At 38.2% G+C, this 26363-nt stretch overlaps 1 protein-coding gene and 1 long non-coding RNA gene across 5 annotated transcripts; both read right to left on the bottom strand.

Annotated features, from left to right (window-relative positions):
- Positions 1 to 1853: 1853 nt before the first annotated feature.
- LOC121426170 (PMS1 protein homolog 1-like) lies at positions 1854 to 25429 on the bottom strand. Of its 4 annotated transcripts, none has more exons than XM_041622368.1 (15): positions 25313 to 25429; positions 22226 to 22381; positions 20165 to 20450; positions 19376 to 19656; positions 18158 to 18280; positions 16863 to 17006; positions 13464 to 14775; positions 13135 to 13258; positions 10153 to 10246; positions 9588 to 9742; positions 8456 to 8561; positions 8177 to 8259; positions 5815 to 5945; positions 4689 to 4852; positions 1854 to 2607 (listed from the first exon to the last, which is right to left on the bottom strand). In XM_041622368.1, the coding sequence occupies exons 2-15, from the start codon at positions 22355 to 22357 to the stop codon at positions 2437 to 2439; spliced, it is 3306 nt and encodes a 1101-aa protein (XP_041478302.1). In that variant the 5' UTR covers positions 22358 to 22381; positions 25313 to 25429; the 3' UTR covers positions 1854 to 2436. The 4 variants fall into 4 exon arrangements, with proteins under 4 accessions (XP_041478302.1, XP_041478301.1, XP_041478303.1 ...); XM_041622367.1 differs by having other exon boundaries at positions 8177 to 8256; positions 8453 to 8561; XM_041622369.1 differs by lacking the exon at positions 8177 to 8259 and having other exon boundaries at positions 8373 to 8561; positions 18158 to 18274.
- On the bottom strand, positions 11503 to 11906 carry LOC121426171. The gene is made up of 2 exons (XR_005971564.1): positions 11774 to 11906; positions 11503 to 11545 (listed from the first exon to the last, which is right to left on the bottom strand). It is a non-coding gene; the product is annotated as an uncharacterized LOC121426171 (long non-coding RNA).
- Positions 25430 to 26363: the final 934 nt, after the last annotated feature.

A 26363-nucleotide genomic window follows, 5' to 3' on the forward strand; every position in this document is an offset into this window, starting at 1 on the left:
TTGATAATAAAATTCTAAACAATTTGATACCTTGATCAACCTTCTACGACCATTAATAACGAAATTAACACCCGTTAAAGTTTGCAGCACGTGTGCGCGCGAGCTCTCACTATAGGCCATATATGGGCAAAAACATGCCTATTGAAAATTCACTGTAGCTCTTTAAATAATCCGTTGACCCCCAATTTTTTTTTCATATATCGATAGAGTATGAGTTTTAGATTTGATTTCATGTCATCAATGTCCCTAAATTATATCGTGACGTCATCAAAATGGCGCCTAAACTAAAAATTTCATTTTTTCAAAAATGACGTCATCAAATTTATGCAAATTTGGTTGTAACTTCTCGAATATAGATCGTTTTTCGCCCAGATTTCGATATGTTGTAGTTTAGAATGTACTCTTTCTCCTCAGTAAACATGATTATTCGTTTTGAGAAACGCATCATTGTGTAAAACAGCGATGAAAAGAGGCATGTCATTTTTCCTCATTTTGCGTGTAATCTCTAAGGGACATGACTTTTTCTCAAAACCAGATTCGACATTCCTCTATTTCGTGAGCCATATCTCCATTTTTTCTTGTCAGTTTTCTTTAAGCTTTTAGTATGTTGTAGCTGAGATTCTAAGCTTTCTGGAGTGTGCCCTTTATTTTTTGATCAGATGCCGGGATCATGCCCGTATTTCGCTTGCAAAATTTGAATTGTAATTCTCAAACTTGCTTACGTGTATTCTCTATGGGGAATATCGTGGCTTTGACTGCTTTCTAAAGGGCGCGGGTTCGAGTCCTGGGGTGAACAAGATGAATTTTTTTTTCACTTTTTTTTCTTTTTGCTGCTTCTTACATGATCCTTTATGATAATTTAAAGGTATAAAAGTTTAAATTTAGCAAGATAAAACAGATTATAATTACTTTTTTCATATCACATGTATTTTGCGTGTAATCTCTATGGGACATGACCTTTTCTCAAAACTAGATTCGACATTCCTCTATTTCGTGAGCTATATCTCCATTGTTTCTTGTCAGTTTTCCCTGAGCTTTTAGTATGTTGTAGCCGAGATTCTAAGCTTTCGAAAATATGCCCTCCATTTTTTGATCAGATGCCGGGATCATGCCCGTATTTCGCTTGCAAAATTGGAATTGTAATTCTCAAATTTGCTTACGTGTAATCTCTATGGGGAATATGCTAGCTCAATGGATAACGCATTTGACGTGTTCGTCCGTATTGCTGACGTGTAGGTCCGTGTTGCTGACGTGGTGGTCCGTGTAGCTGACGTGTAGGTCCGTGTTGCTGACGTATTGGTCCGTGTTGACGACGTGCTCTGCCGGCATGATCCGTGTAGATCCGTGTGAAGCTGCCGTGTTGATGCCGTGTTCACAGTCATCTGGGGCAAAACTATCCCGGACCTCCCCGGATCATGCCGGCATTGCCGTGTTGATCCGTGAGGTATAATCATCTATCTTGTATGTATCTGTTTGAAGATGTATGTCTGACGATTGTCATCACCACATCAATAATCACATTTAGCAATGGTCAAAACTTATTCTTAGGATGTTTACGATCAAGATTATCAATGATATCTAAATGATTTATTTCATACATCAGCCGACACTGAATGACAAATCATGACAGACCACCTAATTCGTCCGCATGACGAATTAAATTCTAGTTATTATTATTATTATTATTATGATATTGAACTTTAACTGGCTAAGCATCACAAATGCATATTTATTAGTGATTTTTATTGCTTTTCACAAAGCCTGGTATGAGCAAATTGTAATCTACTCCCCATAAGTAAATTTAAATTTAAATGTAATCTGACTTTATCTGGATCACCATCAGGTGTGGTGTGTGTATATATATATATATATTTTGAAGAAGTTCTTCCCATGAAAACAAAGTATACTCTTCCACATAGTAAGACCTTCTACACCATCCTTGATACTACTGACTTCCTCTTCCGCCATGATGGTAAGCAGCAATCTTGCCATACAAACTACTTTTCCCTGAATAAAGAGTTCAAGACAGACAGACTTTAATCTGAATCCTCATTAGGAATAGTGTATATATCCTTGACGAAGCTCTTCCTATGTTAACAGAATTTACTCTTCCACAAAGAAAGATATTCCACACTATCCTTGATATTACCAACTTCCTGTTCCGCCATGATGGTATGCAGCAATCTTGCCATACGAACTGCTTTTCCCTGAATAAAACAGTTAAAGACAGAGACTTTAATCTGGATCCACTTCAGGGATGGTGTATATATCCTTGACGAAGCTCTTCCCATTTTAACAGAATTTACTCTTCCACAAAGAAAGATATTCCACACTATCCTTGATATTAACGACTTCCTCTTCCGTCATGATGGTATGCAGCAATCTTGCCATACAAACTGCTTTTCCCTGAATAAAACAGTTCAAGACAGACAGACTTTAATCTGGATCTACTTCAGGGATGGTGTATATATCCTTGACGAAGCTTTTTCCATGTAAACACAGTTTGCTCTTCCACATAGTAAGACCTTCTACACTATCCTTGATACTACTGACTTCCTCTTCGGTCATGATGGTAGGCAGCGACCTTGCCATTCGAACCGCTTCTCCCTGTAAAACCAAGATAGAAGACAAAGGAATGTTTTTCTTGTCTTTGTAAACATAGTAACACAAAGTTAGTTTTAGCATGCAATTATGAATTAAATAAGAAACATAAACAAGGCAATTCCTTGAAATAAAACATTTTTTAACATTCAATCCCAATTTTTCTCCTAACTTTGTAAATTGATCAAGCCATAATAACTTGAGATCATAAAAATCTTTCATATTAATTAGAAATAGAGACACCTAATCACAGGTGCACACCTTGTTTGTACATGTTCAAAGTCAGGAATTCAAAGCATTTCAATCTTTTAACCTTATCATGAAAAGGAAATATTTGAGGCATTATCTAAGGTAGGGAAAAAAAATGACATTATACAAATACTTGTTTAGGGTATTCTGAGATTGAAGAATGATTACTAATTAAAGCCTGGCTCACAACTTTGCGTTCAGCCACGGATTGCCTAAACGCAGGCAAACGGAACACAACGCAATGAAAAGGCTAATAGGAGCTTCATACGTTGTTAATACGCAGTCTAATGCAGAGGGCTTGCGGTAGTTTGATTTTTTTTAAAACATTCGCAATTAAACTTCATACGAACAAACACGAGCTGCAACAAGCAAACTCGAGCAAGGACAAGCAACAGCGAGCAGCTAACGTATTGCAAACGCAGCGTTGGTGCTTGAATTTCCTCTCGTTACTGCTTGCAAATTTGTAAGAGCTTTGAGGCAAAAGTGTGATTGCAACCGAACATTTTGCTGAGTAGTTTGCTGCGTTAGGCTACATCTTGTTTACTGAGGGTAAGGCAGCAATACGCAGCTTAAATCGCAAAAGGCGTGAGCCAGGACTTGGGTCCATTTTTAAGGTGCCAAAATTGTAATCACAACTGCAATCGCCATGTGATTTGGGATTGTAACCTTTATTGCAAATTCTTTAGGTTTTCTCACACAAATACAATGTCATTATTGTCTGCATAATATACAAATAATGAATGTTTACGAAGGGAATGGATCATTATTTCATCTTTCAGCGAATGAAGTATTCTGTCCATTGCATGAATGAAAAAACCTTCATTATTTAGTTTATATGACAGCTGAATAAAATCATTTTGTTTCATATGAAATTCATGAATTTCAATGCAAAACATGCTCACGAAGTGCGAGTTCAGTCTGTTGATTGTTACATCATTACTACATGCGCACTGCTGGTTAATGAGCTGCAGTCTCTGTGCGCGAGTGCAATGGACAAAATCATATGGATCTAAAATTGCACGATGAATGGATCCAAAATTGCACGGTTGATGACGTCATTGCAAAATGGGCTGAATGAACTATATCAAACAACCAATCAAACCACAAGGATCTATCTAGGTGTCATACAATATTTTTTTTTAAGTATTAACGTCAAGCATGATACAATATGACCCTCAATAAACTGAACTACATTTAATATGGATAAAGTTCAGAGGCACCTGACTGGGAAAGGAATGATGTACATTACTGAAATCAACCTTCCTGTAATGAACATCATACTTCCTCCCATCCAACATTCCAAATCAACAAAGATGTTGATTACATCAAGCCACCTGTTAATTATAGTGTGAATTTCACCATGTTGGTATGTCAGCAAACTACACCCTTGTAAATATCTGTCAATCATCATTTTAATTAATCAATCAAAGGAGGAAGTCTGTAGTTTGTCTTCCATATGAAAGAAATGCAATTCTACTTGCTACATATGACTTCTATGTATGACTTCTATGAGTGAATTGCGATATAAAGAACCCCCAGATTTTTTTTTTTTTGCATTTCAATTTTTTCTTTATATCATATATAGGATCGGAGCATGATGAAAAATATCCAAAGCTGAAATTGGTTCAAATTAGTTCAACGGGGCAAGGTTTGACCATATGAATACCCATTTAGCCAACATTGAAGTCAATGTATTATTGCCTGATTCTAAACATTTAGAATCATATGCAATTTTGATATTTGTAGTATCAAACAGCTTTTTACTCCAAAATGTTTGGAAGCTAAAAAATTATAAACTTTGAATTTTAATCTGAATCAAGAACTGATTGGACCCCTACCATTAGATGGTTAGCAAGCTTGAGCGGCCGACACTGCATCACAGATTGAACTCTTTGCGTTGCTATGGTTTCAACTATCTCAGTTAGATCATCCAGGCCATAAAACGGGACAATGTTCATGGACATGGAAACGACCTCCAGCCTGGCATCCATGGTGTCGGGGTCTAAAGCATATAGAGAATTTGTATGACAGATGTAAATTAGGTGACCTCCAGTATTCGTTCATCTGCATTAAACTCTCTTATACTCCCTCAGTCTTTCAGGATCTCTCTTTCTCTCTCTTTTCCTGTCTGTCTCTCTCTTCTCTTTTGTTCTCTCTGGTCATGGTCATTACCTTCTCTCCCTCATTTTCTTTTCTTAGGCCTCTTTTCACTCCATCTATCTATCCATTTTCCATCCATCAAACTGTTACTCCCTTTCGCTCTCTCTTTCTCATTATATCTACAATAGCATATCTCCAAATCCCTGTTACTCAAAAAGGGAGAAAAAAGTACATTGCTTTTTGTTGAGAAATAAAAAAATCATACAGGCAATCATCCTCAATCCAAAGTCTTATATCCGGTATTCTCCCCATGAATGTGGGTGGCCGGATTCATCTCACACAGTTCCATGAAACAATCAAAGCATTTGTGCGTCAGACTCCCATTTTACTATCTTTCTCTTCACTTCATGAACTACTCAAAGAATATTAGCGAGTTTTCGATTTGCATGTCGACTAGTGGACTGCGATGAAAGTGCGTCATAATAGTCTGCTTTGTGTCTACGGTATACAGAACCGCTTGAGTAAATCACCACGGGGCTTCAATCAATGAGCAAGGATTTGATTGCTCGTTTACTACATTTCGAACGAGCGTGATCTGAGCGAAATCCATGGTCGTCATCATGAAGTTGACGTGTCAGGAATGGCTTGCACATGCTCAGTGTCTTCCAATCATGTGCTCGACTGACTTTGTATACCATCAACACAAAGCAGACTATTATGACGTACTTTTGTCGCAGTCCACTAGTCGACGTGCAAATCTAAAACTCCCTAGTATGAGAACAATGTTTCCTACGATCTGAAAAACAGAAACATATAAACAAAATGGCTCATATATCAACAAGCATACACAGAAACATTACTGACCAATCAGCTGCCTGATTTCAAATCCATTCAGTATGAGACGTTCATCTGTGAAGATTCTTGATTGGTCCACTGGGTTGACTTGGCTTTTCATGCCTAGGAGTGTGTACCAGTTCTTCTGCTCACCAAACATACTGTCACGGAAAAACCAAAGGAACACAAGATAAAATCAGGATATATTTAGACTTTGTTTCCAAAGGTAAAATGAGGGTTGAATTGAATTAATTTTATTCAGACAAGTAAAAAAATATCTCAGGAAAGACAAGGCTAATCTCAGAACATCAGAACAAGGATTCAAGTCTCTCACTCGGCTGCATGCCTGGGGTGTTATGTCATAGATGCTGGCATGTCTGGGAGATCTAATATAAGAAGCAATAGTTAGTAGACTAACTAACCAGTAGTAAACTGCGTGTTTTCACTTTGAAACATGCAACTTCAGAGGTTATTTATTTTGGTTTAGCAATCAAGAGACCTGCTAAGAGACTAGGAATTGGGATTGTTTGAAACTAAAACTGTGACAACCCGAAGTAAATAACGATCACGGGTTCGGTCAAATTTGTGCTGTCCGAACTTTTATCGCATTAGTCCGACGGGCTCTCACAACGGACGTATTATACTATACAAGACAATTGGCCTTTGGCAAATTTCGTATTGATTCAATTTCCCCATTATTTGTCAATGGCAGGCCGCTTTAAAGGAACCAATACTGTTTTGAAACATTAATTGTAATTACTCTTCCAAGGAGTACTGTTTGTGCTTCTATTTTCAAGGCCAGTGTTAGATAGATCAGGCAAGAGAGGTAAGTTGGGGCATACCCTTTTACAGGGGCGGATCCAGGTTTTTTGGAAGGGGTGGTCACATTTTGCCAAGGAAAATTGTGACAAGCAAAAAAAAAGGGGCTTTAACCCCCAAAATGAGGGTATTTCGTGCATAAAAAATATTGACGAGCATAAAAAAATAAACAAAAAAAATTGAAAAAGAAGAAAAATAGGTCTTCACTTTAAAAGGGGGAGACACATTTCTGTTTTAACAGCATTTTTACCATTACGTTAAACTTCCCTTTGAAACAATACCGCAGTTCGGACTGCGAACTGCGGTGTTGTACCCCATTTTCCATTTGGATCTCCTAAAAATCATTTCCATGCCCTTATCAACCGCGCTTGGCCAAGTAATCCAGGGGTAATCCCCGCTGTCTCAATTTCACCCCCACAGGCCAGTATATGAGCGTTGAGCAAAGGACGAAAAGATAAACAACAGCTGCACTATTACGTAAGACTTCTCTGCCTGTAGTAGGACCTTCGGAATGAAATTATTGTATTCCATATTTAATCACGTTTTCAAAGGCATATTGTATTCAGTAACCCAATGTTAGTCCATTTTCAATTTCGAACGAAGAAAATCGACCTCGGAATAAGGAAAGTAAGCGAATAAAAATGACGGCATGCTTACAGGGACCGCACTCAGCGCTGCGCATGCATCCCATCGTGTGTGGCCCCTGCTGTGACTGTATATGCCGGGCTGTTGTTTTATCTTCGGACCAACGTCAAGAAACAGGTGTTTTGATACTTAAATTGCTTTCTTGAGGCAGTTACGGCTGGAGAAGAGAATTGATGAGAAGGGGAACTGGGGTATAGTGTTCTCAAATGGAAGTTTTTCGTCATGGTTACAAATGTTTATTATGCCTCAGAGGGGGGTACGGGCCGGCTGGATCTGCCAGTGCCCTTTTATGAAATGAACAATGTATTATTATGTTGCGATCTTGCTAAAAGTGTTAATGCATGACATTATTTGAACATGTTTAGAACTGATATTGTTTATGCTTTAAAAAAAAAGAAAATCCTTCTGGAAAAATGCACCTCTTGTGAGCTATGATCACCATTTAATGAACGAAAAAATTGCAACCATAAAACCATTCACCCTGTTCATGGATGTGCAAAAAAAGGTTTTCTGCTCATCATGGCCAGCCATATAGACAATAAAATCAACTCATATTTACCCTGCCCTGCAATGGGAACAGGGAAGCTTATGAGTTGCAAGCAGTCTGTGGTAATACCTCCAGGGCTCTGTTCTGGCAACTTTCCCATCCCCTTCTCCCTCAATTAAAAAATGGGATTCTGTTTTTGATGGCCAGCCATATACATAAACTCTACTCATATTTCAGTCACTTACCCAGCAGTAAGCTCAATAGGAACAGGCAACTTGTGATAGGGTAGCTTATGAGTAGCGAGCAGCCTGTGATAAAGCACAACCTCCAGGTCCCTGTACTGACAACTTTCCCATCCCCTTCTCCCTCAATTAAAAAATGGGATTCTGTTTTTGATGGCCAGCCATATACATAAACTCTACTCATATTTCAGTCACTTACCCAGCAGTAAGCTCAATAGGAACAGGCAACTTGTGATAGGGTAGCTTATGAGTAGCGAGCAGCCTGTGATAAAGCACAACCTCCTGGGCTCTGTACTGACAACTTTCCCATCCCCTTCTCCCTCAATTGAAAAATGGGATTCTGTTTTTGATGGCCAGCCATATACATAAACTCTACTCATATTTCAGTCACTTACCCAGCAGTAAGTTCAATAGGAACAGGCAACTTGTGATAGGGTAGCTTATGAGTAGCGAGCAGCCTGTGATAAAGCACAACCTCCTGGGCTCTGTACTGGTTGAACACTGATAACTGTTTGCCTGTGATGGCCGTCCATACGCCATGATCAGGTAGGCTACCTATTAACCTCCATTCATCCATATTGGACCTGAAAGATAAGTCATTTGTTTCCTAATAAAACCAATAACTAATGGATAAAACGCAACATCCCGGTGCTCATTGCTGGGGGTGTTTCACAAAGATTTTAAGTGTGACTGAAAGTCGCATTTAAATTCCCTGTTGTACACAGCATCACTGCATTGGAGAAATCATGCTCGGGGAATGCACGCTAAACCCTATATGTGTTCACTGGCAGTTAAGCATGAAGTCCATCCCGATAAGAAGTTGGTTTGAATAAAAGGAGAAAATTTAACAAACACAACACTGAAAATTTCATCAAAATCGGTTGTAAAATAAGACAGTTTTGACATTTTAAAGTTTTGCTTTATTTCACAAAACACTTATATGCACATCCTGGTCGGTATGCAAATGAGCAGACAGATGACGTCACCCACTCACTATTTCTTCTGTATTTTATTACATGAAATATGAAAAATTCTAATTTTCTCCTCATCGTCATGTGGAACAAAATTTTATTCCTCCCTGAACATGTGCAATTACATTATTTTAACAGTTTGTGGTTAAATCAAGTTGGTCCCTATTGCCAAATCTGTAAAAATTGAAATATTGTATAATTCAAACAATAAAAAAACATAAGAAATAGTGAGTGAGTGACATTATCAACTCTCTCATTTGCACATCAATGAGATGTGCGTATAACTGTTTTGTGAGAAATAAGCAAAACTTAAAAATGTCATAACTTTCTTATTTTACATCCGATTTTGATGACATTTTCAGTGTTATGTTCCTTTGATTTTTCTCTATCCATTCAAATCAACAATTTTCTGGGGTGGACTTGACCTTTAAGTCACACTTTACCTCTGTTGTGTTTCACACAACAGAACTAGGTAAAGAATTACATGTAAATTCAATTGTAAGTTTACAATACATATTCAGCTGTTAGATCCTATAAGTAAAACTTGAATGCACTAGCATTGCCTCGCCCCACTGGATCGGCCACCGTCATGTACATCCCATCTAATTACCAATCCAACCCTAAAAGTTTAGTTCTTACCTCTTTTGAACATGCACAGGCAATTCCCTGAGTTTGCTGACAGAAAATGGTATTTGTATTTCAAATCTCTTCCCTTCCTCCTCTTCCAAAGCCTCTTGTTGTTTTCTCTCTCGTTGTGAGGCCAGCATTTCATCTATCAGACTTTGATTAGAAAGCTGTATGGGTATTGAAGATTGTGACAACAATGAATGATCTAACCAGGTAATGATGTGGATTCCAGTCAAATAATTGGTGTGCGGTAGGTCACCTTATTTGTTAACAACTTCATCCTCATCCTGATATGGCTTACAATTAAAGCACCATGTTGGGGCGAGGGGTGAAGTTATTATCAAATATGGTGGCATAGCGACATGACGATATTGTAACATCATAGGTTGATAAATTCAAGTAAGAAAATTGCAATATCCTGTTGTAACTTTGCCATGATGGCAACTACCATGGTAACAGGGATCAGCAGCCAATCAAAATCAAGGTTACCATGATAGTTGCAATAATGGCCAAGTTACAACAGTTGCAAGTCCTTTATAAAACGGGCCCCTGAAAATATACAGAAAGGAGAGGTTACCTTTTCAACCTTTTTCTTTTTCTTAGCAGGTAGTCCATTCTTTGGATCCTTTGTCGGAACAGACTGCTTGGCATAGACAACTTGATCTTTGTATCTATTAAAAATATTTGCAAATTTGAAAAATAAGGCAAAATCATGAAGGGATGGATAGAGGATGTGATTCATAAATACCGGTAGCTTCTTTTGTTTTACAGTCAAATCTACAAGAAATGAATATTAATACACCATTTGACATCATACTCTCATGTGCATACTGCTTAGGGCTCTGTATGTTAGGATAGTCTTGATACACATACCCTTTCATCAGACAATAAATAATGTATTGTTAATTTGGGATTTTTAAAAATGTGATGATCATTTGCTCTCTAGTGCAAAATACATGTAGGAATCCCTAAAATGCCTACCTAAAACAACTGGGCAAATATTGTGGTGAAGTGTATGGATGCTTAAAGTAGACAACCGAAGAATCAAAAGTATTTTATAATGTCTTTTTGTGGTCATCATTATAAAGGGGAAGTATTACTAATCAGATATATAACTTCACTTTTTAAAATAGTGATTAGAGTTTGCAGAAATCAGCTCTCAAAAATGACTTATTTTCATGGCATATTTCTGCCTTCGTCCGTCCTCTGGCGAGCTCCAGCTGAGTGACGTCACACCAAGAGCAGTGAGCAGCTGAGCTGACAGCAGCCCATTGAAGACGATCTTTCCAATCAGCGTTTTTTGCTCTTAGAATTGTTTATTCCTCACAAGATTGGTCTTATTACATAGATAAAAGTTTGAATTTTCTGAACAGTAAAATGAAATGCACATTTAACATATTTTGGTAACCGATATTTAGCTTAGAAAAAATCATTTGTTTTCAAGAAATATACGTGAATAAACAAAGCATATTTTCACTTAGAAATCATGCTTGCACCACATTGATATTATTATCAATATAAAACATAGACATTCGTCTTCACGACTGAATAAAAATTATGAAATTTAATTACGTAGCAAGTTCAGGAACCACAAAAAAACATGGCAATATCCATCGCGAAATGATTGGAATTGCAGTTGGATTGCCGAAGCATTGCGAGGCAACAGCAGCGAACGCACTTTGTATATATATCATTATGAACCCGGGAACGATAAAGATACTCTCTGTGGACAAATCTGTACGCACGTAGTTTTTTTGTGAGTGCGGGGATCCTGGTTCGAAACTCTTTGATTTTTTTGGTTCGGGATTTTTTTTTCAATTATATTCCTTCCCCGTTCCTACCAGCTCTTTTTTCTCTTTTTATTTTCATGTGAGATTCTGTTCAGTCCTGTATTTATTAAATCTTACTTCTTAATTGCTGCTTTTTATTTTCAAGTTAGATTCTCTAGGCCTACTTTGGGCAGCGACTACCTCACGGTAGTCACTTAAGAACCAAGTTTGAAAGGACACTCATAAAATTACGTCACTCTCGCCAATGAATATTCATTAGATCGTGGTCGTGCTTGTTCAATACAAACTCTCTGCATGCATGCACTCAGTGTGTATTGAACACGCACGACCACGATCTAATGAATATTCATCGGCGAGAGTGACGTAATTTTACGAGTATCCTTTCAAACTTGGTTCTTAAGTGACTACCGGTACCCTGATCACTCACTGACTGGAGTGGAGCAACACAATGACGAATGCAGTAGACAAAATCGGTCTTTACAGTCCACAATTCAATAAAAACGGGCAAAGGAACACAGTTCTGATTCACGTTTGGTCTGAAGTTGTCGAAAACAGAAATTGAATGTCACATAACATGAAGAAAACGGTAAATTCGGAAGATATTGAACAGGTCAGTAAGGTGATTCAGTGCATGATGCACAGAGAGCTGATGAGCTCGTCGATTGTGTGACGTCATTATTCTCGACCGTTTTCGGCTGCGTGATTGTCGGTCTGGGGGGCTGAGAAGGGTGTCTAATAATTTCATTTCTTGCATTTCCACGACATCTATAAGACTTTTTAGTGATATATTTGTGTATAAAAAGACAATACCTTTCCATCCATATATAATTTGTCTATAATCATCACTTTCGTGAATTTTCTTTGTGTGTATCCTTTAAAGGATTAGAAGAAAATTATTCTTATATATGTTATGAGTAACAAGGGGAATGCCTCTGGCCGTCTCACCTGCATCACGCGATTCAACATAGCAGCAGTGCTGACTTTGAAAACTACTATAACTCGCACAAGATGTTCAGTGATACTTGGTTACTCTTATTTCCACATTTTATGAACTAGACCAATACATTTACAGAGATAGGATGGTAATTCAACAAATACCCTCAATGTGGCCAAAATTCATTGACCTCACATGACCTTTGACCTTGATCATGTGACCTGAAACTTACACAGGATATTCAGTGATACTTGATTACTCTTATGTCTAAGTTTCAAAAGTCATGTCAATAAACTTGTAAAGTTATGATGGTAATTCAACAGATACCCCCATTATGACCAAAGTTCATTGACCTTTGACCTTGGTCATGTGACCTAAAATGCGCACAGGATGTTCAGTGATACTTGATTACTCTTATGTCCAAGTTTTATGAACTAGACCAACATACTTTCAAAGTTATGATGGTAATTCAACAAATACCCCCAATTCGGCCAAAGTTCATTGACCCTAAATGACCTTTGACCTTGGTCATGTGACATGAAACTCTAATAGGATGTTCAGTAATACTTGATTAACCTTATGGCCAAGTTTCATGAACTAGGTCCATATACTTTCTAAGTTATGATGTCATTTCAAAATCTTAACCTTAGGTTAAGATTTGATGTTGACACTGCCGCCGTCGGAAAAGCGGCGCCTATAGTCTCACTCTGCTAGGCAGGTGAGACAAAAACCTCATTTTTAAATATTGCACCCTAGATGAGAATGCAGGCTCAATATTTGGTTGGTTTGGTCATGAGATGGTGCTGTTCACAGTGGCGCTAGAGGGAAAACTAACCTTTGCAGATCTCTAGCCTCCATCTCCTCATATCTGATCCTCTCAGCTTCATCAAGTTCTTCCCACTGCCTCTTTAAGATCTTATTGATGGACATGAAATCCATCGCTAGATGCTGCCTCAATACTAGTGAAACAAGAATAATCAAGTATTAATCAATTATAAAAACATATTTCTTTCAATCATAATGCATAAATATTCCTGATTGCAGAATAAATGTACAACAATATGCAAAAATAAAAATTTGAAAAGAAAAAAATAACTGGTACCACAATAAGTGAAAATGCTAACAGCACATCATCTTTCAATAACATTTTCTCATCTTACTTACTTTCAGGTTTCTTTTCTTTGAAGAAGAAAGCAAATGCATCCTGGGGCCGCTTTACAGGAGCCCGTCCTACTAGGTCATACTGAGTGGCAGGACTTGTCTTTTCCTCTACTGGTCTTTTCATAGCGACCCTTGCTGGACTATAACAAACCGCTGATGCCACTGCAGAAGAACCAGGACCAGTCAGTTCATTCAGCTTTCCTGGACTTTGATCGGGTGTCCTCTGTCCCACTACAGCTGGAGATGCATCACTTTGATTTCCAGAGGTTGTCACAGTAGTGGTGAACAGGTTAGAGTTCCCTGAGCTCTGCAGAACCCTGGTGCTTGTCATACTGCTTTCAGTCGACTCCTGAAGCGGTCGGATTGGGCATGATAGTGACGCTTGGAAGGAAGAATTCATGGAGGTAGTTACTTCCTGGGACATCGCATTTGTAGATGGTTGCTGCCTGCCAGGAATTAGCAAGACAGATGGCTGGACAACTTTACCATCTGGCTCAGTGAGACCATGTCCCTTGCTCCATAACTCATCGACTTCTTTCGCTGCAGCATCGGCACCACCATCAATTGATTCCTTGTTGACATTGCAAATGTTGTCCTTGATCTGGGCCTCGCCACCAGCAGCATCTCCTTGTATTCTGTTAAGATCAGCTGCTGTTACGGATCTATCAGGAACATCTACAAAGCTGATCTGTATACCAGAACTCTCAGGATGGACTGCTGGTGTGCTCTGGAAGCATGGAGCAGGTAGTGTTCCTCCATCCTGTGTCAAGACTGAGATGTTCTGATGGGTAAGTTTCATTGAGTTGTCTTTCATTGTGTTACAATTCCCTTGGTTTTGTGATGCTAGCCCGTTTTCTCCCCTGCTCTCTAAGAGTGAGATGTTGCATCCTGCTTGTGTTGTTGAGATGTCCTTCACTTTCTCACTATTCACTAGTTTCTGGGATGTTTTGTCATTTTGAGATGATTCAGGGTTCTCTAGAATGTCACAGATTAGATCTATAGCTTCACTATCACCCAATGGTGCAGATGGTGTAGGATTCAAACAAGAAGATACATCATGGAGTGCAAGATTTGATTGATTAGACTCTTCAACAGGCTTTTTAAGTTCCAATTCACAAGCTGTAGTGGAAGCAGCTGCAGTAAGTGATAATAATCCTTTGAGAGGCTGGTTTTGAGACTGAGTCAGAGTGGCGGGTTCTGAGGATGGGTTTGGAAGTGGAGGTTTCTGAGATAGTTCAAGGTTTGTTGGTTCTTCTGTTGGTGTTGTACTGTATAATTCCTCAAGCATCTGTATGATGAGACAGAGTACAGCATCCTAAGAGAGAAAAGGACCAATATATATAAAATTAACAATTGATTCTGTGTTCCAAGCTCTCTAGTGTGCCTTATAGGGGAATGAAACCTTTGGAACAATTAGGCTTCTGTCGAAACAGAAAAATCAAAGAATAAGAACAAAGAAAGTTTGAGAAAAATCTGACAAATAATGAGAAAGTTATGAGCATTTGAATATTGCAATCACTATTATGCTATGGAGATCCTTTCATTGGCAATGCAACAAGGATGTTTGATGTCACATGTAACAACTTTCCCTTTGATGGGCTATAAAATGCCCCTATAATGTCTCTTTTTGCTTTTCTTATGGTGATACAAACTCTTTATCCATGATGTATTCTTTAAAAATCTGTATTTCATGCCCTCCTATAAAAAGAATACATGATCTACTGATAGATTTGATAAAAGAGGCAGTTCTAAAGTGAAATATATACTAAAGTAATGGGGAGAGTTCTTGACAAGTGACATCACACATATTTGTCTCATTGCCAATTTGAGGATCTCCATAGCATTAGTGATCGCAATATCCAAATGCTCATATCTTTCTCATGATTTGTCTGATTTTTCTGTTTTCACACAAGCTTTCTTGTTCCAAAGGTTTCAATCTCCTTTAAGATTTGTTTTTCTTTGATATGTACAAAACATATGATAAAGCAAAATATTGTAAATAGAAAACATGAAAATCTTAGACAAAGGTTCATTGTTCATTACATACAAACCCTACAGTATACACTTTTTGGTTTTAAACTTTGCTTAGATTTTCATGATCCAAATTTCTGGCCCAAAGCTGTGTTTTCTGTGAAATGATGTAAGTTCTGTGTTCTTCCTGAATCCTGTGATTTCAAAAATAAAACAAACGCATATTTTTTCTGTTCAGTTTTCTGTACCATGGAAAACAGGTGGCTTTTGTGTTTTGATGCCCCCCCCAAAAAAAAAAAGGTTGGCTGTTTTTAAAAATAAACCATTCATATCATAGTGAGTAGGTTTCACGTTACACCATGTATCTTTCTTCGGCAAGTGTTGGTCCTGAATTTAAAAGGACCATCCAATATCTTTTTCAGGACCAACACTTGCCCAAGAAAGATACATGGTGTACCGTAAACCCTACTACACTATTCTTCTCCATGGAAACCTTCAAGAAGTTACATCATTCATATCATGTCACATGTTTATTCATTTATTGTTTTTTTATGCCTTTTCATCTATATTTTCATTAGCTTTTGAAATGTATAGCCTTTATTATGTTTTTTACTATGTCATTTATTGTGCCTTGTTGTAAACATGAACTTTCCAGGGGGCCATTTCATAAAGCTGTTCGTAAGTTAAGAAAGACTGGTGAACCTTTCTCGTTAATTAATCACCGATGAACACTTAATGGTTCATTTACCACAAGAAAGGATCACCAGTTCATCTTAAAGTCGCTCTTAACTTTCAAACAGCTTTATGAAACACCCACCAGGTGCCGCTGTTTCTTCATGTGTGAGTTATAATCATGCTTGATCATTAATAAATACCATTTTTATAAATGAAATTGAATTGAATTGAGAAAAATAGTAACAAAGGCCAGAATTCACAAAGGTGGTTTTGAAAACACACGGTTGAGTCCATGGTTTATGCAGATTTTCTGTTTAAATTACGCTTATTTACTGCGTAAATTACAAAAATTTCCTAAGCTGATGCGCGCTTTTGTCACAGTGCGCCAAATCGACGCCTGTTGCCGTGGTTATCCACGCTATTTTATTAATGAGTCGATAATGAGTCCACTCTTCAAACACTGGTCTCATGAATAAAATAGCGTACCTAAGTATGGTAACAGTTGTCAATTTGGCACACTGTGACAAAAGCGCACATCAGCATTGGACATACACAAGGACATACACGCGCCCAATACCTGCTAAATTAAGCGTAATTTATACAGAAAATCTGTATAAACCATGGATTCAATTCAACCATGGGTTTACAAAACCACCTTTGTGAATTCGGGCCAAACAGTTGCTGAATGGTCCCGTACACAGATACGTGTTACAGACTTCTCGGCATGAAATGGGATCAAGGCTGCCAGTTGCTTACATTATTCTGAAGGAGCACTTTGGTTTTATTTGGCTCAAGGTTAACATCCACAAGATAGGTAGGCATGGTGAACGCTAGACACATAACCACATGGCGGACATTCCCAGCTTTGGGGTGAGCTTGGCTGTAGTACTGCTTTACAACCTAAAGAAAGAAATGCATAGGTTTTTTTGCATGCCTCAAATATTTTTCTTTTACATTCACTGATTAAGTAATTATAATAGATATTATGAAAATAACGATTGTTTTACCCAAGGTAGCCACTACAGTTCTGAAAAACTGTTCTCCCAGTGGGCCCTGCTATTATTATTACCCCAGCTTAAGCTTGGCTACCTAGGCGCTCAAGCATTCAAGCAATTTCTTCCTACCAGGTACCCATTCACATTTCCAGGGTTGAAAGAAGCACAATTTCTTGCTGACGGAAAACATGCCATGACTAGGAATTGAACCTACGTCCCTCAGATTGAAAATAGAAATATACATCTCTGGTTAGTACTTTTTTTAGCATTACGACTGTATTGATGATGATGTTGTGAATCAACCCTTTGTGTATATTGCAATGCAGGAAAATTGTCAATGCCAGTACTTCTACATCACGAGTGCACTGGATAAAACCTTCTCCCATAGACTTAGTACATGTGCAGAGGTACCAACCTCTGGGAATTAAATACTGTATTCTGTGATTTAAAAAAATGTATTTTTCCCCAAAAAAGTGTATTTCATAATAAAATGCATGGCACACTCGCTCATCGCCGGTTCGCGGCACTCAAGCTCAATGCAAGCTAAAATGTGCACTGCTCTTGCAGTTGAAAAAACACACATTGAAACATGTGTATATCTCACCCTGGTTTAACAAAATGACTGAAAAAAGTTACCTGAAATTACATTGATCTAATAACCATATTTGTGTAAGTTTTATGAAATAGAGACATATAGAGATGATTTTTCTCAATATTTTATGATTTTTTTTACAAAAACATATTTTTTTAAAGAAAAAAATGTACTGCCGTATTTTGGTTGAAAAAACATACTAAATTCGCCAAAAATGTACTGGTTGGCAGGTCTACATGTGACCAGCTTCGACTACATCCCTGGGATATTGCACATGCAAACATATTTCATACATGCATTGGTTCCTTTAATGGAATGCAGTAATAAAAGCAAAGAAATGTTACAAAAAGGTTGAATATTTTGGGGAATTGCCTTTCATGTATTACACTAGATTTTTGTACATCTCACTCTTATTATATTGTATCTCACACTTAAGTAATCAAAGCAAATCCTATAGATCTCACCTTAGAAAAATCTTTCATTGTTACTGGCCGTCCATTGACTGAAATCCAAGTACGATCATCTGTAGATCTTGAGGTCAACTGAGCATCTGAGCCAGGCTTGGGTAAATATCCTTCAATCTTAACCTGAAAGGAAAAAAGAAGAAAAAGAAAAAAAAAATAATGGTGAAGACAGTGAAGGAGCTCATTTGAACTCCTGGTGGGTGTTTCATAAAGCCATTTAAGTAATTTACGACTGTAAAATGACTGGTGATCCTTTTTTGTGGTAAATTATATACGCATGGGGGATGTTTAACAAAGAATTAAAGTGTGACTTAGAGTCAACACGCATGTGATATGTTTCGCCCAATCTGACTGATTAAGGTAATAAGCAGTTGCACAAGTCCTCTTAACATGATTTGACCTATGCTGTGATGCCTTCTACACCACACACAACTTGGAATTTAAGAGCGACTCTAAGTCATACTTAAATCTTTGTGAAACACCCCCCAGATTTACAATGGTGCTGATTCAGTTTGTATGAAAGGATCACCAATCGATCATAAAGTCTCTTGTAATTGTAAGTAACAAACAGTAAATTATGAAACACCCTCCAGGTATATAAAATCATTGTAAATCACTAAATTTACATTAGTAATTTGAATTCATCAAAATATTTTGTACACACACAAAGTTCCCAAATATGTGATCTTTTTGTTATCAAACGCAACTCCATATATCAAAGGCAGCTTTATTTACAACATCCATTGGGGACGTGAGCATGATTTTTTTTAGTTGCCTTTAAAGTAAAATAAGAAAACAAATCATGTTTAAGTCCCAAATAGGTGCTTTTGATTATGCTTTACAAGAGATATCCATCGTGGTATCTATAAACTGACAACATGCTGGTGAATCTTGTTGAATCTTTTATGTACATTCCTGAACATAAATGTGATAATCAAGTCACTCAGAAAATTGTCACGATCTTTCAGAAATGCATGTTTCCTCCCGAATCCCCAACTTTCCTTGATACTGATCCCAACATCCAGTGCAACATGAAGAAAGGAAACAATACTCATGCTACAATTTCCCATCCTTGTGTAAAGTGACATTTATCTATTGTCACTCTGTAGATCTGTCTGAAGTTTGGACCATACTGCAGTGTACACTGATGGGGAAAATTGTCCATGAGAAATGTTTAAATGGGCGTGTACGTATACATCTGGGCATAACACAACCCACCTGTGTCTCTTCATCATTCTTCTCAACCCTCGTAAGGTGGCCCATAACATTGGACCCAAGAACATTCAAGAGGGCAGTCTTCAGGTTAGGCAATTTATTCTTCTGCCATATAGATGCCTTGTTGTGGCTCAGAGAGAAGCGCACTCCTGGGCAAACCACGCCAAAGCTGAGCAGGAGGTCTTCCACCTTCTTGACCTCCTCCCTGCGTCGCTTGGCATTGCTGTAATATTGCTTCCGGACTGGAACGTTGTGGAAGAGACGGGAAGCAGTTACAGTCGTGCCTAAAGATGAAGAAACATAGTAGTAGAGATTATAGAGGTGAAAGAGGCTTCAAGGGCAGAAAAGGATTGGACAATGACAGCCAAAGAGGGTAAGTGACCAGTAAGTCATGACCAGGGACCTAAATCACAAAGACTTACAATTAGTGCCTTACAATGGAAACCTTTATTCTGATTGGCTACTGAGCCCTGTTAAATGGTACATGTATGTACACCATATTCGTAGGTCCTTCATGAAACAGGCCCCATGTTCCTGTTTCACAAACCCAGGTCCCTGTTTCATAAAAGGCTGTTATCACTGGGAAGTGATTGGTTATCACTGAATGGGAACTCTGTTAGAATCCGTTTCTGATTGAGAATTGAGATTGAGAAGCCCTGTCGCAGAATGACAACATTTCATTGACATATCAAATCAACCTTTAACTCGAAATAGGACCATCATGTATGGCCAAGCAACTTGACAAGCTGCTTGAATAAACAAAATGATAAAGTTTGTACCAAAATTAATGACCTGTGCAACATTGTGATGGCTTTGGTGATGAAGCGATCCCCTCATGATCTAGAATATAGCATCTTCCAAACTCCTCATCCTTGGTCTTTGTTGCTATCGCAACATTGGACACTGCGCAGAGTGAACCCAGAGCTTCTCCCCTGAAGCCATAGGTGAACAAGTTTTCCAGATCATCATGGCTGGTTAGTTTGGAAGTGTAGTGTCTTCGACCCATGAAATCTGCATCTTCCGCCCGGATCCCATCGCCGTTGTCGCGCACCTCCACCTTATCGACGCCAAAGTTTTCCTGTCAAAGATGAATTAGAATTAACTTTTTAAAAGGCTACTCCGTGCTTCCTAGCAAATACCATGCCCATTAGGCCTGGGACTTTCGGGTTTTTTTCTTTTCGGGTACCCGTGGTAATTTTCGGGCGGGTACCCGGGTACCCGAAAATCATGTCGCTCGAAATATGACTGGTGGAAAAACCCCATAGGTGACGTCATCATCAAGCCAATGCGATGCAAGCCAATTTATGAATGAAAATATAGTAAGCATGCGCATTGCAAGCCTCAGCCCCACGCAGTATTCCGTCAAAACGAGTCTGCAATACTCTGTCACCTCGTACCAAAATCGACCTAGAAATCCACTTTTCTATATTTTATATGAATTATAAAAGGTATTCTCAGAGGATTTGTTTTCCCACCGATACCGCACTGGTAAGCAAATTTTTATTACTTCTTGCTTTTCCGTCAAAATCTTACGAAGTAGCGTCGATATTACATCGTGTTCGTGAGTTTGTAGAATCTATCGCTACGTGAACAAAGTCAATTGATTTCCGGGTTTCGGAGCGTCAAATGCGCCAGCCAATCACGATCGTGTTACCATTTTCGGTTTATGATGAACTGAAAATGGTATCAAGAAAGTGATTGGCTTGCGCCTCGTATGCTCCGAAACCCGGAAATCAATTGACTTTGTTCACGTAGCGATAGATTCTACAAACTCACAAACACGATGCAACATCGACGCTACTTCGTAAGATTTTGACGGAAAAGCAAGAAGTAATAAAGTTTCCTTACTTGCGTGGTATCGGTGAGAAAACAGATCCTCTGAGAATACCTTTCATAATTTATATGAAATAAAGGAAAGTGGAATTCTAGGTCGATTTTGGTACGAGGTGACAGAGTATTGCAGGCTTGTTTTGACGGAATACTGCGTGGGGCTGAGGCTTGCAATGCGCATGCTTACTATATTTTCATTCATAAATTGGCTTGCGTCGCAGTGGCTGGATGACGTCACTGCGCTGCAAAAGAAACATGGCGACGATTGAACGATCTCAGTCACATCATCATCACTTGAAATCTAGTATATTTAAGGATATTTCGAGGGTAATTGGTGAGATTCAAAATGAGACGTGTGTACTTATGTGATGAGTTTACAATCATGTCTTACACTACGCAAATCAAATGTACGTTATACTGGTGAGCAATTTTCGGGTATCGGGTATTGATTTTTCTACCCGGGTACCCGACGCTTCCGGGCGGGACCCGGGTACCCGGGTTGACCGTTAGTCCCAGCCCTAATGCCCATGTTAAAAGTATTCACGGTTCTTCATAAATCAATATCAAAATGTTATTTCATTATTACATCATTGGGAATTTGGACCAATAGGTGACTTAATACAGTCTGTGGTGTTGGTGTTGACATTTAAATGAATACCAAGAACCACAGTTCCATGAAATTTGCTCCGGCGACATCGCTCCTCTATAAATTCCACACACACATCAAATGACTATAACCTCAACCCTGGATTTAAACACTAGACCCTACCCTAACCCTACATCACAGACAAAATTAAAAAGCCAGGAGCAAATGTTGTGTCACCCAAACTACATTGACGACTGTTAACCCGATCTCAAGTGATGCTAGTGTTGACTACAGAGATCAAAAAATGCAACAAGCAATTGCCTAATTCTCACTTTCAACATCAAGACACAATGCCAGATTCAAAACATTTATGTGACACTCCTATTAGCATTCACTTTAAGCTACTGAATGAAACGAAAGAAAAAAAGGGTCCTCACCAATTTAATTTCAATGTTATCAGCATTAGCATCCAGTGAGTTTTCAATAAGCTCCTTCACAACACTGGCAATAGATGTGATGACCTGAGCACTGGATATGAGACGAACAGTCTCTCCAGACAATTTGTGCATGTTTAGGTTCTCTCCATTCAAACTCTGCATCGAGGCAAAAATTAAGCAACAATATATTACAACTGAAATTGATAGATCTATTAAAAAAAACAAAATCAAATGTCAGGTTTTTAGTTCTATGCAATTGTGGAAACATGTTAATGGCTTACTTGGGAAGTTTATATACATTTCTAGCTTGCACCAAGTAAATAAGAGTGCATAATTGGTCTGAAGAATAAGTAAAAAAATATATAAAAAATTGGAGCCAGGGTTAGAAAAATGAGACATGACACTCACAGATTCAATTCAAGCTGGTTCCAAGATTAATGATCTATTAATTTACTGGCTGCTACTGCCAGAAATGTAATTTGCATGAGTTATACAAGTATGTTTATTGTATTTTATTGCCATTGTATTATGACTGTCAAATGGGACGAAACAGGGAGGGCTGACAAAAGGACACCTCATTGTGTTTTTTTTTCTCCATTGGCATCTGTTGTTGTGAAGGCTTTTTGCAACTTTTACCATGCCAAATTCTTTTCAGGCCAAACAATAAACACAACCATACTGCACACAGATCTACATTTATTAATAACTCCATGTGCATTGCCATAAACACATTAGGCTAAGCAGAAGCTCAAACATGTCAAATAATTTAGAATCCATGATCTCCCCAATTATTTATGACTAGATCTACATAGATTCTATGGTACTTATCTCGTTATCAATGAGACAATGGCATTAAAATAATTCTGTCAGGGATATGCTCCACTGAGTCAGACTTCGTCTTGACTCCTTGGAGGACAAATATAATCAGAAACAGAAAATGTTGAAAAATCCCTCAAAACTCCTCCAAAACAGCAGATATATTGGTCTAACTTTACAAGGCTTGCCTTAACTTTAATTCTCCCATTTGAACAAAGTCAAAGCTAAGCCTAGATCATTCATGAACCGAAAATGGTTAACAAGAACAATAACATGATCTGTCTGTGTAAATCAAAAATTATTTTTTAATACTCCTCCGAAACAGTGGATATATCATACTTCGGAGCTAGTACATAAATAACACTTACACTACAGACATTTTGCTGACCCACTTGTTCACTGCTACCATCCTGCCTGTGGGGAATCTTCAGGTAGGACTATGGTATGCCAATGTTGTACAGAGCACACACTTTAAAAAATCATTAAAATATCACTTTTGTGACCAAAATTACTAATTTCCATACAGTTGCAATTTATTTTACATCAGTAACTTGGGAATAATTTTTTGTATTCACTAGAGCGCTCAAAAACTTGAATTTTGGGCATATTTTTGTGTACGCCCTCTATTGGTGGAAAGTACAAATTTTTCATTTTTTGATCTCTATTTTTAATTAAGAAAAAAATTATTTTAAGAGTCAAATTTAAATAAGAGCCAAGTTGTATGAATAATAGGTGTAATGGAAACTGTCAGTGTAAAAAAATCAGGCATTTGCCCCAAACAAAAAGAGAAAATAAGCCAAACATTGCCATCCTTATTTTGCCACACATGGAGATATAACTGAGAACAAGGTTATATTACAACCTTGTTCATTGAATGAGTGTGCTGACCCAACTATTCAGATTCAGGTGTATGATGGGATGTCCAAACTTCACGGACTTTTCAAAAATATTCATCAGGCTTAAGTTTGTTAACAAAATATTCATTATTTATACAAAACCAATTCAAGAAATACATGTAGTTACCACATTGACGGCAAGATCGTAAACTATAAAATCATTGACGAAAATGTGAAGTAGGTCAAGGGGTTTCGCCGGTATCGCGATCCAAAAATTCTATTCCGATCGACGAATGCGCCCTGTGCTGGAAAACTGTTCTGAAAAAGTGTGACCTAACTTCGCGGACCAAAGTTTTGTGGAGATTGAAACAAAAACTCCTGCTCAAAATGTAAAAGTTTTATATCAGATTGACGACAAAGTGCTATAGAATCAGCCAGCACCACATTCAACTCACATATTTTATATCTGCTTGCAAAATGATATCGTGATGCTCGTTGAGGATATCAGATTTCTTCCGAACGGGCGCTAACGAGTAACGGTGATAAATTTCAATCTTTTGTCAATATTTTCATGAATACTGAACTCATCCTAAAGAAACTTACGTGAATGGGTAATTTTAGGTCACTTTTTTACGTTGATGATGTCAGATTTTAAGGATATTGGCTAGTTTTTTAGATAATGACTGTCCATGAAAAATGGACACACGCTAAGTTTGGACTCACTGCCATAGGCCTGTAGATGCCAGTTGTCTGTGGTAACAATCTCAAAATGACTTTTTAGTTTTTTACACAACCACCGAAGTGTCTGTTTATAATTATGAATAAAAAATATGTGCCAGGGGATTCTGGAAGATATTGTGTAATTGTTAAGAAATAAGGGTCTTTATTCCAGCAATATAATACAGACTGTCCCACGTGTGCCTATCTGTGTTGGCGATCTTCAAGACTTCAGACTTAAGAAGTTAAGTTCAGCACTCAGTGTGATTGTTCAGTGCAGTGTGATTGTTTTTCAGCTTAGATTTTATGATTTCACAAAGTGCAGTTTATGTACTGCACCATATCTAGATCGATGGTGATAAAGTAATACTTAACCTTGGTTTTACAGACTTTCTCACGAAATCAGTGTTTTACTGCACATACTGTATGTAATTTAGCTTTAAAAATGAGTCAGTGAGGCCGCGGCCGCCTGTTCGTTCAAGTGAACGGAACGGCGCTGGCATCTACCCCAGAGACTCCGGGTGTAAAATTAAAGGCGATGCGGTGAGCGGCTCTTGTCTGGTGATTCACAAACAGCCGACGTTTTAAACAAGGCCCCAACATCATACATGCCTAAGACTTTTTTTTTTTAAATATACACCACTTAATTGTATATTGTCAATTCAATATATAAAAAATGACATGGATGCCAAATGGGCCATAAAACAGACAAACTTACAAGATATGATAAATGCTCCTGATGACGGCCAGTGAGCCGAGCTTGAATTTTGCGCTTTCTGCTATCCTTGCGATGGCCTTTCTACCAGGCGCTCATTAATATTACCCCCGTTGGTTTTTTTTTTTTTTATCATTGCTAGATTCCTCCCTTCCTGTCAAATAGCTTTTTTGGCCTAGGGTGTACTGTATATATTTTAGTGCTAGGTTTCCATCCTTGCGATGGCCTTTCTACCAGGCGCTCATTAATATTACCCCCGTTGGTTTGTTTGTTCTTGTTTTTTTTTTTTTTTTATCATTGCTAGATTCCTCCCTTCCTGTCAAATAGCTTTTTCGGCCTAGGGTGTACTGTATATATTTTAGTGCTAGGTTTTCTTTGTGTTTTCTACATTTTTTTTTTTTTGGGGGGGGGGGTCGTTTTATATATAAATAACCAATCAGATTATCATTTTGAAAAGATGAAATTTCACTCACAAGCTACTATTTATAAACATGGTATGCTATAAAGAGGGCGCCAAAGAGGGGAAGGAAAGATAGGAAAGCATGGCCGTACGCGGAAATTTTTCGCTGGGGGGGGGGGCAGCGCACGTGTACATTTTAAAAAAAAAACCTTGAAAGAGAGGGAGCAAAGCGACCAAGCTTGTCAGTGGGGCGATTTTGCATTTTGTCAAGTTAAATTGAAGGATTTGGCGAGTAATTTGCTGAAAATTTTCAGTAAAAAACATAAATTTTCAAAAAATTTTGGGGGGCAACTCCCCCCCCCCCCCGCTGCGCACAGCCATGGAGGAATGGAAGAGAGAAAGGGTAAAGGGTGGAGAAAGAGAGAAGGAAAAAAGAGAAGGGAAGGGAAGAAAGGAAAGGGAAAAAGAAGCGTAAATTTGAAAAGAGAAAGAAGGGAGAAAGGGGAAAAGGAGAGAAGAGGGAGGGAAAGAGAGGGAGAGAGGAGAAAAACTAATAAGAGAGCTGAAGCGCCAATTTGTTCGACCTAGGTGCGCTGAATAGATGTTCGTTCTGGGGGTGCCAAATTGATTTCCAACCTGGGGGTGGGGGGGGCA

Source organism: Lytechinus variegatus, chromosome 13 (genome assembly GCF_018143015.1).
Source record: "Lytechinus variegatus isolate NC3 chromosome 13, Lvar_3.0, whole genome shotgun sequence".
Lineage (NCBI taxonomy): Eukaryota > Metazoa > Echinodermata > Echinoidea > Temnopleuroida > Toxopneustidae > Lytechinus > Lytechinus variegatus.

Excerpts from the sequence above, each read along its gene's own strand:
- LOC121426170 (XM_041622368.1), bottom strand. The coding sequence starts at position 22,357 with ATGCACAAATTGTCTGGAGAGACTGTTCGTCTCATATCCAGTGCTCAG. Across the intron at positions 13,259-13,463 it reads CAAAGAAAAGAAACCTGAAA|TATTGAGGCAGCATCTAGCG; the intron begins GTAAGTAAGATG and ends TTGTTTCACTAG. Across the intron at positions 10,247-13,134 it reads GAGGCTAGAGATCTGCAAAG|ATACAAAGATCAAGTTGTCT; the intron begins GTTAGTTTTCCC and ends TATTTTTAATAG.